At 39.5% G+C, this 18,594-nt stretch overlaps 1 protein-coding gene across 1 annotated transcript in view; it reads right to left on the reverse strand.

Moving 5' to 3' along the window:
- The window catches only part of CNTNAP5 (contactin associated protein family member 5), a 406,384-nt gene that overhangs the window by 322,240 nt on the left and 65,550 nt on the right, over positions 1-18,594 (reverse strand). The window contains exon 2 of the mRNA XM_088146406.1: positions 5,677-5,787. Within this exon, the coding sequence (XP_088002532.1) occupies positions 5,677-5,787 (111 nt within the window). The remainder of the gene's footprint in view (positions 1-5,676; positions 5,788-18,594) is intronic.

Raw genomic sequence — 18,594 nt, forward strand, 5'->3', positions numbered from 1 at the left:
ATATTGCAGATGGATAATGACCCAACACCTACAGCAAAAGCTACCCAAGAGTTTCTCAAGGCAAAGAAGTGGGATGTTCTTCAATAGCCAAGTCAGTCACCTGATCTCAACCCAATAGGGCATGCTTTTCACTTACTGAAGACAAGACTGAAGGCAGAAAGACCCACAAACAAGCAGCAGCTGAAGGCAGCTGTAGTAAAGGCCTGGCAAAGCATCTCAAGGGAGGAAACTCAGCATTTGATCATGGTCATGGGTTCCAGACTTCAGGCAGTCTTTGACTGCAAAGGATTTTTATCCAGGTATTAAAGGTGATCCTTATGTTTGTCATGATGTTGGTTTGTTCCATTACTTATGAGGTGGGGGGTGTATGCTGCTGGCTGTACTTCGTGAATGGTTAGTGCCCCACTTTTGTCAAACCCCTTGGATTACAGCTGAAAGTCCTGACTTCATTCCCATCTGGGTGTGTTGCCTTTCAACTTCAATGTGGTGGTGTACAAAGGCCAAATGCCAAAACAGTTATCCTTGTGCCAATATTTCTGGTCCAGACTGTGTATCACCTAAAGTAAATAACCATCATTTCAGGATATTTGGAATATTAAATTTGAAAAATGTAACATTTCTTAAATTTCAATGTCCAACTATTTTTTCTAAAAAGCAGAGATAGATTGGATGTCTGCAGATTCAGATTCTGCTCCAGAGTTGTTCATAACAATACTGTAGACACAACACAGCTACTAAAGTTGTTTTTCCCCTTTATTCCACAGAAGCTCTCCTAGGCCACTTGAGGCGCACAGGAGACATACTTTGTTCCTAAGAAATTAAAGGCCCGCCTGTGTGAAATGCTAGTAAAGTATTTGTACAAACATGTTTTTATGCTTTCCTGACTATACTTATTCTCCAGACTACTGCTGGAAAAAATGCATCTTTCAGCTCCTGTTTTCCTTTTCAGTATTGTTCAGACTCCCCTTTGCCCCCAAGGAATCCCATGTATAAAATCACATTGAACTCCTACAAGACTTTCATTTTGCTAGAGTTGAAATCTGTTGCTTTAAATTAAAAGAACAATGTCTAATTTCACTATTTCTACTCCAAACAGTATTTTCTTTCCTCAGGACCAAGAGAAGCATTTAGTCATATTTTTGAACAAGGGATGCTATGACAACTTGAGAATCCAGAACTGAACATCTTTGGTCTAATTCAAAGAGGAGAAAAAATGCAATTTTGCTACCAACCTTTCCATAATTATTAAGGAAGTGCATCTGTAGAAGTAAAGTATAATTGTTCAAAACATACAGAAATATGTATAAATAATATACCAACTACAGGTTTTGAACATGTACAATTCTGGTTCACAGGTTTCCATTTCCAAGATCAGCTAAAATTTTCTAGAAGGTGCTATAAAGGTGCTGAGATGGTGCTGTGACACCTTATCACAATTGGTTTAAGGTGTTTAATCCAGATTTGCTTCCTAAATGTGTGTTGGAAGGAGCATCATGATGCTGGGGAAGTATCTTCCTTGATTCACACTCAACTCTTGCTGACTACATGGAAATTTTCATGACAACCTGATCATGGCAACAAGCTAGAATAAAGGCTTGGGATACAAACAGAAGCACACTTTTTTCAAATTAAAATCTAAAATCTTGAACAAAGGTATATGAAGTTTAGTTTTATACTTTGTCAGCAAATTCTTGCAAGTCAAAACTGGTGTTTACTCTGCAACTGACTTTAGCTTTGAAAACAGTGACATATGGAATAGAAGGAGAGATGGGCCATTGTAGCAACTGCTAACATACAGTATATGAGTTGCCTTTTCTGCTATAGAGAAAAGACATTTGTGGGATAAAAATGTTTATTTAAGAGGGAACTATATTAGAACATGAAGCTAGTGAGTGTAACCCATATAGCTGTAGTTCCCTCAAGGACCATACTGAACTTTTACATTTTTGAGGGAAACTTAGCAGTACCTGATGCCTGTCACACACCAGTCAAACTACTAACCTGAGATAGTTCACAGTTCTGGCTGACGGATGCTGTGGGAGCATTACCAAGACACTAAGGGCATCTTGAACCAAGAAAGTTTGGGAACCTTGGCTACATAGCATGGCCTTAATCAGAAAATTGGTTTTCTACTTCTGACCCAAATCTTCTTCCTCTCAGTGACTTGGGAATCCAGAAATTCTTGCCCTCATTTTGTTCTTCTGTTCCTATATTAAGAGTTAACCATTTAGGATCTTATATTTTAGAAATACTCTCTCATAACTTGCTGCTCATTAAGTTACTTATTAAGTAAAGCTTAACATCTTTATCTCTATACCATATAGAACACTTACATTTAGATAGCTTTTGCAAACCATGCAATAATAAATTATTTTCTCTCAAAAGCAAATGAACTCTTCTATATCACAGAATCCTCTCAAAAATGAGAGCTACATATAGATTCTTCTGCCCTCTGAGCCTTGGCAGAAGGAAGTAGGACGACCCAACTATATATTGCTGACTTACTTTGTCAAGCTAACACTGAAACTTGGTGTGAAAAGATACTAGATCAGTGTTTCTCAACCTTGGCAACTTCAACATGCTGGCTAGGGAATTTTGGGAGTTGACATCCACCCATCTTAAAGTTGCCAAGATTGAGACTGTACTAAATTCTAGGCTTTTGCTGTGCATCAGGGTCTCCTACCCTCCACAGAATTTGTTTCATCAGATTCCATTCCTCAGCTATTTGGAAACACGACACTGAGTCACCAAACCCACTCTTCTCAGCACAACAGTAAAACCTATGACTTACATTCATATTTCAACTATGTTACAAAATTATGGCATAATTGTATTTTAATATTTTTAATATAAACCACCCAGAGAATCTTGCCAATGCATGGCAAAGAATAACAGTTAATCCCTAAATAATAAAAACATGACTGCATTACAAGTGGAGAGGTCATAGATACAGCCACCAAAGACCATAAGAGTTCTCAGCTGTTCCCATCTATAACATCACATAGCCTGTTAGACTCTGCCTATAGCCACCCAGACCACTCCAAGGAAACTGTAAGAACATCATTAAGGCAACTGATCTTTTCAATGAATCTATCAGGCAGCAGACATTTAATAGCATTAATTAATTAATTAATTAATTAATTAATTAATTAATTAAGCCTTTGAATAAGGAGGATGCCTAGCTTTGAATTCATGAGAAACTCTGGATTTGAACCATTTATGCCTAAGACTATAACCCTGCATATAAAAACTTACAACTAAACAAGAGCTATTTTTTGTTTGCTTGTTTGTTTGTTTATTTAAGCAATTTATATGGCCACCCAACTCGCTCACAGTGACTCTGGGCAGCTTACAGAAATAAAACCCCCAAATACAAAACCCACTACACCCTCTACCCCACCCGGTCTGACAATCTTTTTGTTCTGCCCTAAACTAAACTGGACTGAAAACCTTTACTATCTGATCTCTTCAGATCAAAGTAGCAGGAAAGTTGTTAATCATGGAAGCCATCATCTCTCAGTTCTGATAAAACCAGCAAAAAGGATCTCAGTTTTCTGATTGCAAGTCTTGTTCCTTTCTAGTCTGATAAACCATCAGTATTTGCTGCCTTCAACTAAATATAAAGATATTCTGGTCTGTTGTTATGATGTCTGAAAGACTTTGTCTCCTAATACATCTGAAATGTCTACACCAAATATTTTGGGTGTCATTAAAAACAACTGAGCTTCCAAAACTGGCTGCAGTTTGAGACTAGGCATTGCATATTCACTCAACGTAGATGGCAACTGAGCAAGTACGGTGATCATTCCACATTCTAGATCATTGTTTTCAAACATGGGCCAGCTGGGAAGTGAATGCATGGAGCACAACATGAGTCTTGGAGCAGCCTGATGTTGCAGTAATTGCAGCTGATGTTGGCTGAGAGAAGCTGCCTGTTGTGCAACTGGATAAGCACATAGCCACCAGTCAAGTTATTTCCCTAGAGCTCAGGTTGTCATGCCAGTCGCCAGACTCCCCCATAGGATTCCTCTGAGTTAATCAGGACATTAATACATTTTGATAATCACCAGAACAATGTTTGTAGCCAACCTGTGACAAATTTCTGGTGCACGGAGGCCGATGGGTTTGCTCCCATTCATATTATTCATACTCTTCAAGCATTTTATATATGTATGCATTTCAGGAATTTTTTAAATTAAGTTTTATTGAAGAAGTTTTTGACAAAGTAAAAACAATAAAAAATTAAAGGAAAAAGAATGTGAAAAAAGTAAAAGAAAAGAAAGGAAGGAAGGAAGGGAGGAAGGGAGGAAAATGATATAAAGAAGTGGCTTCCAATCTTAACAGCAGTTATAAATGCATTTATATTTTGCTCTCTCTCACTAAGGTTACATTATAACTCCCTTCTTTCCATAGTCTACCCTTTCTAATCATCAAACCCATAAATCACAAGATTATTCTTTTTTCCATTTTCAGCAAAAAGTCCATAAAGGATTTCCAGTCACTGACAAATGTAGTTGTTGTCTTTTCCCTAATCAAAGAAGTCAGTTTTTCCATTTCTGCTAATTCTGTCATCCTTTAAATATGTATTTCAGGATGTTATAGTCCTATGAATAGAAGGCCCATTCTCTACAACACTAGGCAGAGGGACAGGGACTGGGACAGGGAGAGCAATGTAGTGGTTAAGGTACTGGATTAGGAGTAGGGAAACCTAACCTAATCTTCCCTTTGGCACAGAAGCCAGCTAGGTGACTTTGAAGTCACTCTCTCTCAGCTCTAAACTGGAATATTGTAAAAGATCTATCTACCAACTTGCTCTGGACCACCATGGTAGATTACAGCCTATAACTTCAGTGAAGAGGCCTTCGTCTGTCATAAATTGATTTGGTCTGATACTAGTAATACATGTACAGCCATACACATACAGAAATTGGGACAAATAAGCAGTAGACACAGAATAGGAGATAGTTATCAATGCATAAGTAAGACATTGCATGTGTGGTTTACAGGATAAGCTCTGCAGAAGATCTGCTCCTTTACTGATAAAGTTACTGGACTAACAGTAGAGGGCACATCCTAAAAACAGAAGCCTGCAGATAGCTAGGTAAGATATCCAGGAGACAGGTGAAATGGTTGTGGTGTGGTTAATGGAAAACTTCCATTGATTTGAGACTGTAATATTTATTCCTTAATTCTTAATTTAATCTTGTTTTAGTGACATAAGAGCTCTGTCTCCTTCTCAGCACATTCTGGTCATATCAGGAAATCTAGGTCATGTAGAAAAAGCCAATTAGTTGTTTCCTTTCCTCATCAGCATTATCTAAGATCCTAGGATTAGGAAGCTATGGGGAGTGGGAAATACAGTAGTTGTTGCTAATCCAAGGCAGTCTGGAACAAAAACATGTTGGCTGGCTTCCATACTAGTAATAGAATGAAAGAAAAGGATTTAGGAAATCCAGAGATGTTCCGAAGTACGTGCAACTAAATGTTATGATCAATTTCATAATTGTTAGATCCCACTGTTCTTCAGTTTCTCTCCCTTTCCATCAATATTTCCAAAGTTGAGTTAGCATTTCCTTTTGGAACTGCTAAGAGAACATTGGTTGACTCAAAGATGTATATAAAAATGCACCAAAGAATTATGCATGATGGCAGTACTGTGACACTCTGTGACCTTACCGTCCCGTCTGATGAGCTTTGCAAAGCTGGGGCTGTGGCTATTGGAGAGTTTGGATGAACTGTCAAAAGCTGTTGCAGGTAATGAGAGTACCAGTGGCTCTTCACAATTATCTACAGAACAAGAAAAAGTATAGAAAGCATGAAATATAATTAAAGAAAAAAAAAACAGTTTTGGCTATCAGGATAGTTTCCCCTCCCCGCTTCAAAGCTTTCTGATCTCTATACGTGTTCCTTGCTAGTTAATGAGTTACCTTAGAAGAAACAAGCTTGATAATAAAATTCTCTGCAAAGATATACATGATACTATATGCATAATATTTTCCTCAATAGATTTCAACAGATTTGGTGTGAAATATCCCATTTTACCTCTAAGAGAATATAGGCTTTAGTCTAGCATCCTAAGATTATGTTGCAAAAAGAGGACTCTAATTTGTACGACCAGAAAAGTATGTGTTAGACAAATCTCTGCAGCTTCTTTGCCCTACCACAAGGATGGCCCACTAACACTTCCCCAAGCAGTTGTCCACATGACTCCACCTATATCTCAGTTCCTACCCACAGGTGAGACAGCCCAAGGATTGCTTCAGGTGCTATGCTCTAAAAGTAGTGTTTCCCCTAATATCCTGCATCAATATGTTATCTGCAGGCAATGCAGAACAGGGTGATGTGCACCAGGGAGGTGGTCTGCAATACTCCATGCCAGCAGCCTCCAAGTGAGAGGGGAACCACCCTCTTCACTCTGGTCTCTGACATCTGTCCCCAGGTTTGGCTGTGAGGGAGACCAGATTTCTGATTTCCACACAATTTTTCAAATGGGTTGGTGTTGACAGGTCAACCTAGAGAGTGAGAAATATTGAAATGGACTAATCCATTCCTGGCTTAATATGTGTAATGGAAAGTGCAGTTGAAAGGCTCTTGGACTTCCAAATCCTGCCTGGCAGGGAATTCCCTTTTCAGTGGCTGCTATTTCTTAGGAAATCCTAGTTTCTCACCTCCTCATATTATGTTCTTAGGGAAGTTTGCAGCTAATACCCACACTAAACCCCTTTCTCAAACATGAGGTATTCAGCATCACCTATCAGCAGCTGTATCTCAGCTACACAATTCTACATGACTACCACTAGATGGCAGCCAAGTGATACAAACAAAAACTTAACTCTTTGATGCTATCTAGTGGTTGATAAATTGAATGATGGACTTGTCCCCCAACAGACTGAGAAGCCCTAAAATTGACTAGCCCATCCCTGGCTTAACATGTATAGTTGACATTGAAATTGAAATGACTCAACTGTTTTGTAGCTTGGGTAATTCTCATCCCTAGTTCCTTGCTACTTCTTCTTATGTTATATTCTTAGGGAAGGTAAAACTCCCACACTGATCCCCACAGCTAAAACTCTTTTTCAAACTCCAGTTCTTCAGCAGCTTTTATCTACCAGTTGCGTCAGTCCAGCCCAGAGATACAAAACAAATAAACAAAATCAAAACAGAGGTAGTCCTCAGGTTCTGATGGCAATTGGGACTGGAATTTCTGTTGCTAAGCAATGCAGTCATAAAGTGCAATGTCATATGACCACATTGCTTAGCAACAGCAATCCCAGCAGTCCCTGTTGCCGTTGTTAAGCAAGGACCACATGGGTCATTAAGCAAGAACATCACATGACCGCAACATAGGAAGAGGCACTGAAACTGTGTCCCAGGCAAGCAGGCCAGCAGGTGAGAGCTACAGGCAGGTGGGCAAGAACTATGGGCAGGCGGGCAAGTCCCATGGGCAAGCACTATGGAGTGCGGGTGGGCAGATGGGCACCATAGGCAGGCACTACAGTGTGTGAGCAGGTGGGTCCTGTGGGTGGGCACTATGGAGTATGGGCAGGTGCCATGGGCGGGCAGGCACTGCCCCAGGCAGGCACTATGGAACGCGGGCAGGCGGATGCTATGGAATATGAGATCCCCATGCCACCTGGGGGTTCCTTGAGAGAAAAAGGAGCAGGAGCAGGAGCAATTTGCAGGAGTGGCTTGCAACCTTCTCCCATCTAGTGGCCGACAGTTCAAACAATTGACTGATTAACCCATAATTTCGAGGAATTAAAAAAAAAAGTTCAGATATATTACAAAGAGAAAGGAAAAAAAGGAAAAATTGCAGAGCACTGTGCATGCCAACTGGAGGAGGCTTTTCATGTACTAGACAATATTGGGCATGCTTGGAATTTCAGCTGCAGGAACCACCAATCACAGCCCTTAGAATGTTGTGCATTAAAACTGTAAGGACAGCAGTGCAGCAGAGACCTGTTCCAGGGGCACTTGAAGAACATGCTTATAGTGCATAAGAACAGGGGCAGCAACATTTAAGTGGTATTTTATTTATTTTACTTTATTTTAAAAATGTACATGGCTTTGTACCTTGCTAATGGTCTTCTGGATGGCTGACAGTAAATTAAACCCCCAAATCAGAAAACAACTCAAATTAATTGAAAAAGAAATTAAAATTACAGGTATATATCAGGGGCTAGAGGTCCAGATACCTTCTTCCATCTTGCGATCAATAATGAACAATACCTTGCCTCCCACTCTCAATCCCCTGAGTCTGTCCGGAAGGATAGTATGATTGATGGTATTGAAAGCAGTAGCACCCCAGTTAACATCAGCCCACCAATATCTCCAGCACCTCACGATAACTAACTCTTCAGGTAACAGAGATGAAACAACCCTCAGCCAGAAAAAAATGTAAGTCAACACAGGTCCAAACCCACTGGAGTCTCATCATTGTATAAGTCCTGAAAGATGAATGAAACTGAAAAAAATGTCTACTGCTTAACACAGCTGGTCTGATGACAGCTGCACCAAGGGGGTTGCTCTTTCAAAAGTCCACTGGCCCACTCGCACTGCCATTCCCTACTGCTGCCCGGGTGACCACGTCCTCCAAAAAGCCAGAGTCAGATGTCACCCAGCCACCTGCACTGTCATTCTCCAGCCAATTCCACATTGGGAGGCTGGTACTGCAAAGCATATGCATGCATGTGGCCCTTATGTGTCCACTGCACCAAGCCAAAACTGTGGTTAGTCTGATTTTGGCTTATTAAGTTGCATGAACATAATCACTCTGTTTGGAACCACGATTTATATCTTAACCATTGCAAAAACCATGCCAATGATGGTTAATTGAGCAAAAATGTTAAACAAACCATAGCTTACTGCAGTCTTTGAAATGGATCAATGTCGAGTAACAGCTTGTTTTCTCAGGCTCCTGTTATGGATGGTAGCATGTATGTATGTGTATGTATGTATACATGCCCACACACACACACACACTATAATAGGCCCATTTAATGGGTTTATATGCAAGATTTTGAGTTAGGACAAAAATGTGCTATGGTACTAAGCCTCTGTTTGCCAACTGTTGTAAAGCTTAAAGCAACTGTGCTTAATTGAGCATTAGACTATGTTCACTTGTGTCCTTTTACCAGAACAAAGGACACTGCTGACAGATTCCACTCCCCCCACCCCCAGCAAATACTATCCTCTTGCCAACATTATTCCAAAGAATTGAACAGATTTCTGATCTCTGCAGGAAGAAATAGGAAGTCAGTACTTCATCAGCAGAAGTCTGCTCACACAATGTCTTTGACTCTGTGTTAAAATAATAGATTACCTGGATAAAACATAATGGTGACAATGTCTCCATTCTGCCATGACATTATTGACAGATGTCATTCTATGCAACTCAGCTGGGGATATAAGGAAGGCAGAAAGAGGCAAGAAACTAAAATATTTACCCTGTGGAAATCCAGTTACTGTATCTACGTGCACTGATTACACAATTCAGCCTACAGTTTTATAACCATCAAGTAATTGTAATTATTCATATAGCAACTGTACGAATCCCTTACATCTCCTATACAGTAACTATTGCCAAAATAAGGACCCATACTTGTTCTTGTTTGAGAAAGGATTGGGTGGTTTAAAAAATACACATTTCATATCCTCAGCTACCAAGCCTACTTGTTGATCACAGGCCATTGCTAGCCTTTGGTTTAGTCTCCCATGCAGGTCTATGATGGGGGCCAGGGGATATATTTTGCCTTAGGGGGTGGGCAGGATGTGTCTCTTTGGAACTGTCTGTGGCACAGTAGGCAGGCAACTTTAGCTGAAGAGATTGATTTCTGCATTATCTGGAACTGAGGAAGGAAGGAAGGAAGGAAGGAAGGAAGGAAGGAAGGAAGGAAGGAAGGAAGGAAGGAAGGAAGGAAGGAAGGAAGGAAGGAATTAAAAGTTTCTGGGAAGCAGCTGACTGTGTCACAAACATGTACAAGTTTCCTGTCTCTTCTAAACCATTGTTTCAAAATGCAAATGAAGCTACATAGACCAAACCAGGTTTGTTCATTTTCTCTTCTCTTACCTGCCTACAGTCTTAGCTGATATATACATAGCAACAAATTTCACTCAGGTGTGAGCCCACTGATTTTTGTCAAATCTCCCTTGGAGGAAATGTGAGTATATAATTAAATGGAGAAGTCCTGCAGGTTAGCTAATTCTCAAACTCCACAAGCATCTTCCAACTTATAGAAACATGGCTAAATATCTGTCTCTCAATGAGTGTGTGTATGTGTTAAGGCTACATTAAGGTTGTAAAAGTCAAGGAATGCAAAGCTTCAGGCTATCTTAATTACGTTATTTCATGGCATATTTTGAATTAGGCTACAGAACCTATTATTGGGGTTTCTCTGAAGCAGAGTTCCATTGAGTTAATCCAAGCAACATTCCAGGAGGTGTTAAAGTAGCAAACTTTCGCTTAGCAGCGAGGTAATCTCCTCGGCCATTTCAGGCCTATTCCTGTGTAATCTGGCAAAACCTGGGCCACCAATGTCCCACCATTGCTCAGGTTTTTCAGTGGGAAACCAACAGAATAATTTAACTAGAGGGAATTACAATCTTTCCTCCTCCTTTAAGTTTTCAGCATTCTCTGGCGTGCATTTTGGTAACAACTAAGCGATGAACTTGCTCCAAAATTTTACAGATGCTCAAATGTAGCATTCTTGATTTTAATTGGAGAATTACAATTAAACTTGCAATTGTGCCATTTGTAACTACAGCATATGTCACTATGATCATTGCAATTTTATGATTACAACTTCCATGTCACTCCTCCTTTCTTCTCAAAATAATACTCTGGGCACTAGCAAACTTACAGATTTAGAACCCATCATTCTAAAAAGAAACAGCACACAAAGCTTTGATTGAATCTGTAAATTGTGTCCATCCTGATGAAAATAATAATTTCTGCTATAAGTGAGAAGCAGTCTTGCAAACAGCACTGAAGGTTTCTTGCTTGGAAGACCTTCAGTTCATACTTCTAAAGGTGCTACTGTGGCTGCTTTTATGCATCTTTTCTTTATGCAAGTTTTAGTATCAGGGCTGTTCCTAAACCAATGCAGCCTGAAAAAGTGAACATGGGGCATGAAGCCCAGGCTAATAAAAATCACAAAACTCTCTAGTAGGCAGTCATATAGAAAAAAACAAAGGCTCAAAGACACCCAGTCACTTTTGATGGCTGAAGTTGGACTAGAACCCTGGTCTCCCTGATCATAGTCCAACACCTTAACCAGTATACCACATTGGCTCTCCTATTCATAAGTACAGTAAACCTTGTCTTGATACCATTTATTACAGCAAAATGTCTTCATGTGGCCTTACTGATTGGAAAAAGGAAATTTTATTTTACAACAATGAAAACCTATTCTTTTATTTACTTCGAAAGACTGCCTTCCTGCATGAAAATTGGAAAATCTGTTAGTACAAAAGCATTGTCTGTTTTTTCAGGAAAGAACACACTTAGGTGGTATTTATTGAAAAATGGCATTACATTTTTTCCCCCTTTCTGGAATCCTTCCACAGAACCAACAAACTAACTGGGAACATTTATTTCAAGTAGATGTATGTATGTATGTATTAACTTTATTACAGTCAATTAGACCAGTACAGGTAGTTGAAATATCTTGATTACGTTTGTATATTGAACATTTGGGGTATTACAGAAATCAAGTAATTATGATTTGAAAACTGAAGTTTATGAATTAATGGCAGTTGTGGTTGATTAAAGAAACCAGCCTTAAACCATGATTTGTTATAATATATGAACAAAGACATACTGTATTGTGGTAGTACGGCAGTATGGTTTATCCTTTGCATGTGAAAGATTCTAGCTTCAGTCACTGACAGTTCAAGGTAAGACTGGAGACACTCATATTTGAAACATTGGAGAAACCACTGTCCATCATTAGTGTAGGCAACCATTTCCAGACCAACAGTCTGACATAATATAAGGTAAGTTCCAATATTTGAAGGCTTAAAAATATAACTTATCTTATGCAATTATTCATATAACATTTTTTGCATGTTTTTGTAGATATGTCTATTCTTATTAGATACAGACAGTGCTTTCCATAAAGATGTCCAATCCATATATATGAGTAAGGGCAATGGAGCTCAAAAAAATTTTTTTTCAAGGTTAGTGAAGGTCAAGAAAACACAAGGTTTTCACACTGAAGATAATAATTCCACATTTATGGAAAGAAAAAAAAAAACTTTCGATATAAGTAAGAGTTTGAACAAATATGCCAAGAAAGGATTCAGTTTTAATATTTGCATGAAATAACTCTCATCCACTGAAGAATATTTAAATCTTGATTTATTATGAATGATAGAACAATAATTAAATAATGGCTTAGGGGGTATTTTACCCATCCCTGAGGTGTGATATTATTGCAATTTTTAAAATTTCTCTTTAAAACTCCTACAGTTTCTCTCTCTGCTTAAACTGTATTTTCTTAACATTCTCCAAATGTTACATGTCCAAAACTTTACTGATGTTATCCAGCCATTACTAACATCAGATCCTGATTTATTTATTTATTTATTTATTTATTTATTTACTTACTTACTTATTTATTGTATTTATATAGGCGCCCATCTCACATAAAAGTGACTATGGGTGGCATACAACAATTAAAAAGGATAAATACATAAAAAACAATTACAAGTAAAAATAACTATAAAAGCACACAAAACAAGAGGGGATGATATTAGTAAGGGAGCCACTGCAAATTCTCCCCAGTTCTGTGGGACCCCCATTCCTGAACACATAGCCAGGTTTTGAGGGACTTATGGAATGTGAAGAGGGATGGGGCTGATCTCACTTCTGGGGATTCCACAAGGTGGGCACCATGGCAGAGAAGGCCCACCTCCTGGGACCTGCCAAATGTAATTCCTTGGTAGAAGGGGCCCGCAGCATGCCTTCTCTACCAGATCTGATGGGAAAGACAGAAGAAATCGGGGAGAGGCGGCCCCTCAGATAACCCAGCCCCATGCCATGAAGGGCTTTAAAGGTCAAAAACAGCACCTTTAAATGAACACAGTAATGCTGAATATATACCATTATGGGCTCAATTAAGGAATGTATGTATGCATTTAACTACTTAGTTATTTCTTTGGTTTATCCCTACTTCAATCCACTACTATTATTAATAATTAAATAATCAAAAATTATAATAAAAGTACAAAACCAGAATGTAATAAATTGCAACAGTAACAATAATAAATTAATCCCCAAAGGCACTCTGGAAAAGCCAGGGAGCAGCTTCCTGAAAGCCCTAAGAATGGGGGCCATCCTTGTCTCATAGAAGAGAAAAATGCCCACCAATGCACCACCCCAGTCCCCACCTCCTAATAGGTGGGGACCCTGAGTAGGTATTCTGTAGTTATCCCCATCAGGCAGGCAGAAACTCTCTGGGAAAGGTAAAGCCCCATTAACTCCAATTTTAGCCTCTGTGTTTTTTGTTCACTTCCTTTCATTGTTTAAGATACCTTAGCTCTCAGTTCAGCAGTAATTCCAATGCTTCACAAAAGAAAGAAAGAAAAGAAAATTCATACTGAGTAACCAAAATGGAATATATTCTGAATTTGCAACCAAATCCTATTAATGTTTACTGAGTAATAAACCCCGCTAAGGCCAACAGATTTGCTACTTTACGTAAGTGCTCTCATAGGGTTTCAGCTTTGGTCTATTGTAGACTTACAAAATTAATGTCAATTCATCTAATGTTCCTAGCTTATTCCTTTTATGAGATTGTGTTTCTCTGGTGGCTGGATTACACCCTATTTCTTGTATCTGCCTAGAAAGCATGAAGTATGTCTATTTTTATCTCATTCCAACTCTGCCATTTCATCCGGTGCCTCCCCTGCTTCCGCAACAGTTCATATAAAGTGTGAGAAAAGTAACAACATTCACTTGAGGGAGAATTGATCAACAGCCCTAAAGTACAGAACTCATTTCTATGACTCAAAATGAAAGGTCTTTGGAAGTTGGCCCAGAGTGTGCCTTTCTTAATGCCAACTGCAAAGAACCTTTCTTGGAAGAAACTGATCTAGGAGCTCATTAGCCAGCTGTCATCTTTATGGAGAACCCAGGCCATCTATGCATCAGAAATAGATTTTATTACCTCCTGCAGCATTTGGATCTCAGAGAACAGCAACAGACTGCAACTGGCAAGAGAACTAAGTGACTCACTCTTGGAGATCTATAACAGCACTCATCAATGGAAAACAGGAAAATTCCCTTCTGTTTCTACACAGCAAAGCAAGCTCAGGTTTGGGTTCTCTCTCTGTATGAATGCATGCACATGTACAGTGGGGCAAAAAAGTATTCAGTCAGCCACCAATTGTGCAAGTTCTCCCACTTAAAAAGAGGAGAGAGGCCTGTAATTTTCATCATAGGTATACCTCAACTATGAGAGACAAAATGGGGGAAAAAATCCAGAAAATCACATTGTCTGATTTTTAAAGAATTTATTTGCAAATCGTGGTGGAAAATAAGTATTTGGTCAATATCAAAAGTTCATCTCAATACTTTGTTATATATCCTTTGTTGGCAATGACAGAGGTCAAACGTTTTCTGTAAGTCTTCACAAGGTTTTCACACACTGTTGCTGGTATTTTGGCCCATTCCTCCATGCAGATCTCCTCTAGAGCAGGGATGTTTTGGGGCTGTTGCTGGGCAACACGGACTTTCAACTCCCTCCAAAGGTTTTCCATGGGGTTGAGATCTGGAGACTGGCTAGGCCACTCCAGGACCTTGAAATGCTTCTTACAAAGCCACTCCTTCGTTGCCCGGGCAGTGTGTTTGGGATCATTGTCATGCTGAAAGACCCAGCCACGTTTCATCTTCAATGCCTTTGCTGATGGAAGGAGGTGTTCACTCCAAATCTCACGATACATGGCCCCATTCATTCTTTCCTTTACAAGGATCAGTCGTCCTGGTCCCTTTGCAGACAAACAGCCCCAAAGCATGATGTTTCCACCCCCATGCTTCACAGGAGGTATGGTGTTCTTAGGATGCAACTCAGCATTCTCTCTCCTCCAAACACAACGAGTTGAGTTTAGACCAAAACGTTCTACTTTGGTTTCATCTGACCATATGACATTCTCCCAATCCTCTTCTGGATCATCCAGATGCTCTCTAGCAAACTTCAGATGGGCCCGGACATGTACTGGCTTAAGCAGGGGGACACGTCTGGCACTGCAGGATTTGAGTCCCTGGCGGCGTAGTGTGTTACTGATGGTAGCCTTTGTTACTTTGGTCCCAGCTCTCTGCAGGTCATTCACTAGGTCCCCCCATGTGGTTCTGGGATTTTTGCTCACCGTTCTTGTGATCATTTTGACCCCACGGGGTGAGATCTTGCGTGGAGCCCCAGATCGAGGGAGATTATCAGTGGTCTTGTATGTCTTCCATTTTCTAATTATTGCTCCTACAGTTGATTTCTTCACACCAAGCTGCTTGCCTATTGCAGATTCAGTCTTCCCAGCCTGGTGCAGGTCTACAATTTTGTTTCTGGTGTCCTTCAACAGCTTCTCATAGTGGAGTTTGGAGTGTGACTGTTTGAGGTTGTGGACAGGCGTCTTTTATACTGATAACAAGGTCAAACAGGTGCCATTACTACAGGTAACGAGTGGAGGACAGAGGAGCCTCTTAAAGAAGTAGTTACAGGTCTGTGAGAGCCAGACATCTTGCTTGTTTGTAGGTGACCAAATACTTATTTTCCACCATGATTTGCAAATAAATTCTTTAAAAATCAGACAGTGTGATTTTCTGGATTTTTTCCCCCATTTTGTCTCTCATAGTTGAGGTATACCTATGATGAAAATTACAGGCCTCTCTCATCTTTTTAAGTGGGAGAACTTGCACAATTGGTGGCTGACTAGATACTTTTTTGCCCCACTGTATATTGAAATTATTGCAGATTTTCACACTCTCCAAAAAATTAAGTTGCATACTCACCATGGCCTACAAACAAGGAAAGGATCGTCTCCTTTGGATCCCTTCAAAGACATCTAACCAAAGGAGAAGCATATATGCACTTTTCTTCCAGCAAATATTTTGTTTATTCATCTACAAATCTATCCCACTTAGTTATAACAAGTTACCCAGAATGCTTAAGAAATTATGATTTTAAAAAGCCAAGAATCAAGTCATCAAACATATACATATACATATACCTGAGCCAGTTTGGTGTAGTGGTTAAGGCACCAGGCTAGAAAGTGGGAGACTGTGAATTCTAGTCCCATCTTAAGCATGAAGCCAGCTGGGTGACCTTGGGCCAGTCACTCTCTCTCAGCCCTGGGAAGGAGGGAAGGGCAAACCACTTCTGAAAAACCTTGCCAAGAAAACTCCAGGGACTTGTCCACGCAGTCACCAGGAGTCAAGACTGACTTGAAGGCATGCATATACACACAACACACACACACACACACACACACATCACTAGCAATTATTCTGCTTTTCTCTTAATGGAATCTATATTATAAACTAAATTGTCAATAGTAATGAAACACAGCCCCTATTTATTAAAATTTAAGAGAAGGAAGAGAAGAGAAGTGAAAAAAAAATTCACTTAGCCCTTTTAGAGTCTCACATCTTTTGTGCTGCTGAATTTTATGGCTGTATTCACTGTCCAGGGGAGCATAATATTAACTGAACAAATAAATCAACTGAAAAATGGAACACAAAATTACATATAATATACATATGCTCCTCTGACCTTGTATCTGAGCTTAGTTCCAGCAAAGCTGTTGCATCCCATGCCTTTTTAAGTGGGTGTTGGGGATTGAGAAGGTTATGAAGTATGTACCTGGTATCGGTAATAATGCTGCTTATTTTGTTTTACAGTTGTTACTGTTGTTGAATTGGTTACATATGTATGCATTTAATTGTTTGTATTTATTGTTACATAGCTTCTTTGAGCCACTTAGATTCACTTGCCTGAAGTGGCAAAAAGAGCACTTGTAATAAATGCATATATTAAATAAATAAAAGCAGGAAGTATGAATGTTAAACACATCCTGTTTCGGAGAAAGACCATATCTCTGTGATAGAGAATATGTTTTGCTTTTAAAAGTTCAGTCGCTTGCAATTGAGATCTCCAGGTAGGGTGAGAGAAAGCTCCTGTCTGAAATTCAGAATAGTATCATACCAAATAGTATAGGTGATGCTGGGCTAAATAGTTTGGTTCAGGAGAAGGTGTCTTTCTATAGTTTTGCTTCTATGGTTATTTGCTGGCTTTCACAATTTCCCAGGGGTATTATGACTTTTGATGTCCAATCTATCTGGAGGGCACTGGTTTGAGAAAGTCTGCTATCTGATAATAATATCTAAAACGAATCATAAATTCCCCAAATTGAGAATACACCTTTAAATAATTAGAATCCACCCTCATGTCATTGTTGTCTGTCTTGCCTGAAGAGAAAGTCTTCATTGAAGTGAGAAACATCAGAGAAAGAATCAGCTCATAGCTCTCAGTAATCGGTCTGGAATCAGGAGATCTCAACAAAGAAGTAAACAAAATTCAGATCCAACTTCCAAATCAAGGAGGGAAACCAATTTAAAGTATCAAGAGCTTAAATATCAGGGCAAAATATCAATCCAGAGTTACTGTATTTTTCCGACAATAAGACGCCCCCATGTACAAGACAACCCCCACTTTTCCAACCCAAAATTAAAAAATCAATATTTTAAAGATAGTGCAGAACGCATTTTTATTTAGTAATTAGTTAACATTTACCTGATACACTCGGTGGGAGGAGGTCGAAACCGTCTCTCTGCAGCTCTATTTCTAGGCTTTTTTGCATAACTGATTACATTCAAGCACGAGTGAAACTGCAGGTAGCTTGTCTCTGCAAACAGCCTTCCTCTAATTGGTTTGTTCAGCATCAGCTGACATCAGTTACATCAGGCTCGTGACTGGAGGAAGTCTGTTTGGGAGACAAGCTATTTCACTCGTGATTGGAGGCTAGCAATAGGAAGAAGCCTCTCTGCAGAAACAAAGTACTGTATGGGCAGTTTTGCAACCGCGCGATTCTCAGCTGACTTCCTTGAATAAGACGCCCTTCAGTTTTTAGGGTAAGGATTTTAGAAAAAAGTATCGTCTTATAGTCGGAAAAATACGGTAAGTGCATTGAAGAGCAATCTGAGGTTCCAAGAATCAAAGAAAGATTGGGGGATGTTTTGCCACAGTGGATTGTGGGTGAAAAGTGCTGGGATTTCAGTGAATCGGAATTCTACTTAAGAATGTGTATAGCTTAAAATTACTTATCAGCTGCTATGTTTCTAATGAATGCTAAACTCTGCCCTAACCCAGGTGGCTAGCCTCGAAATCTGGCCAAAGCACATTTTCAAACCTATTAATGTGCTTAATCTGAACTATAGAAGGAGATAGAAAGCATCCATGACCCTAAAAGATAATGGAGAGCATAAAGCTACTTTAAAAGACTCTCAGTTTTAAAAGATTGTCTTAGGACACAAAGGAAAATGGATGAACACCCCTAAACCTCCTTGCCATGAAAAGTATCTTTGGCAGTACAGGGGAGTTCCAG

The sequence above is a fragment of the Python bivittatus genome, unplaced genomic scaffold (assembly GCF_059951505.1).
Source record: "Python bivittatus isolate LINGU-HERP-01145 unplaced genomic scaffold, Pbiv_v1 ctg000480_np1212, whole genome shotgun sequence".
NCBI classification, from domain to species: domain Eukaryota; kingdom Metazoa; phylum Chordata; class Lepidosauria; order Squamata; family Pythonidae; genus Python; species Python bivittatus.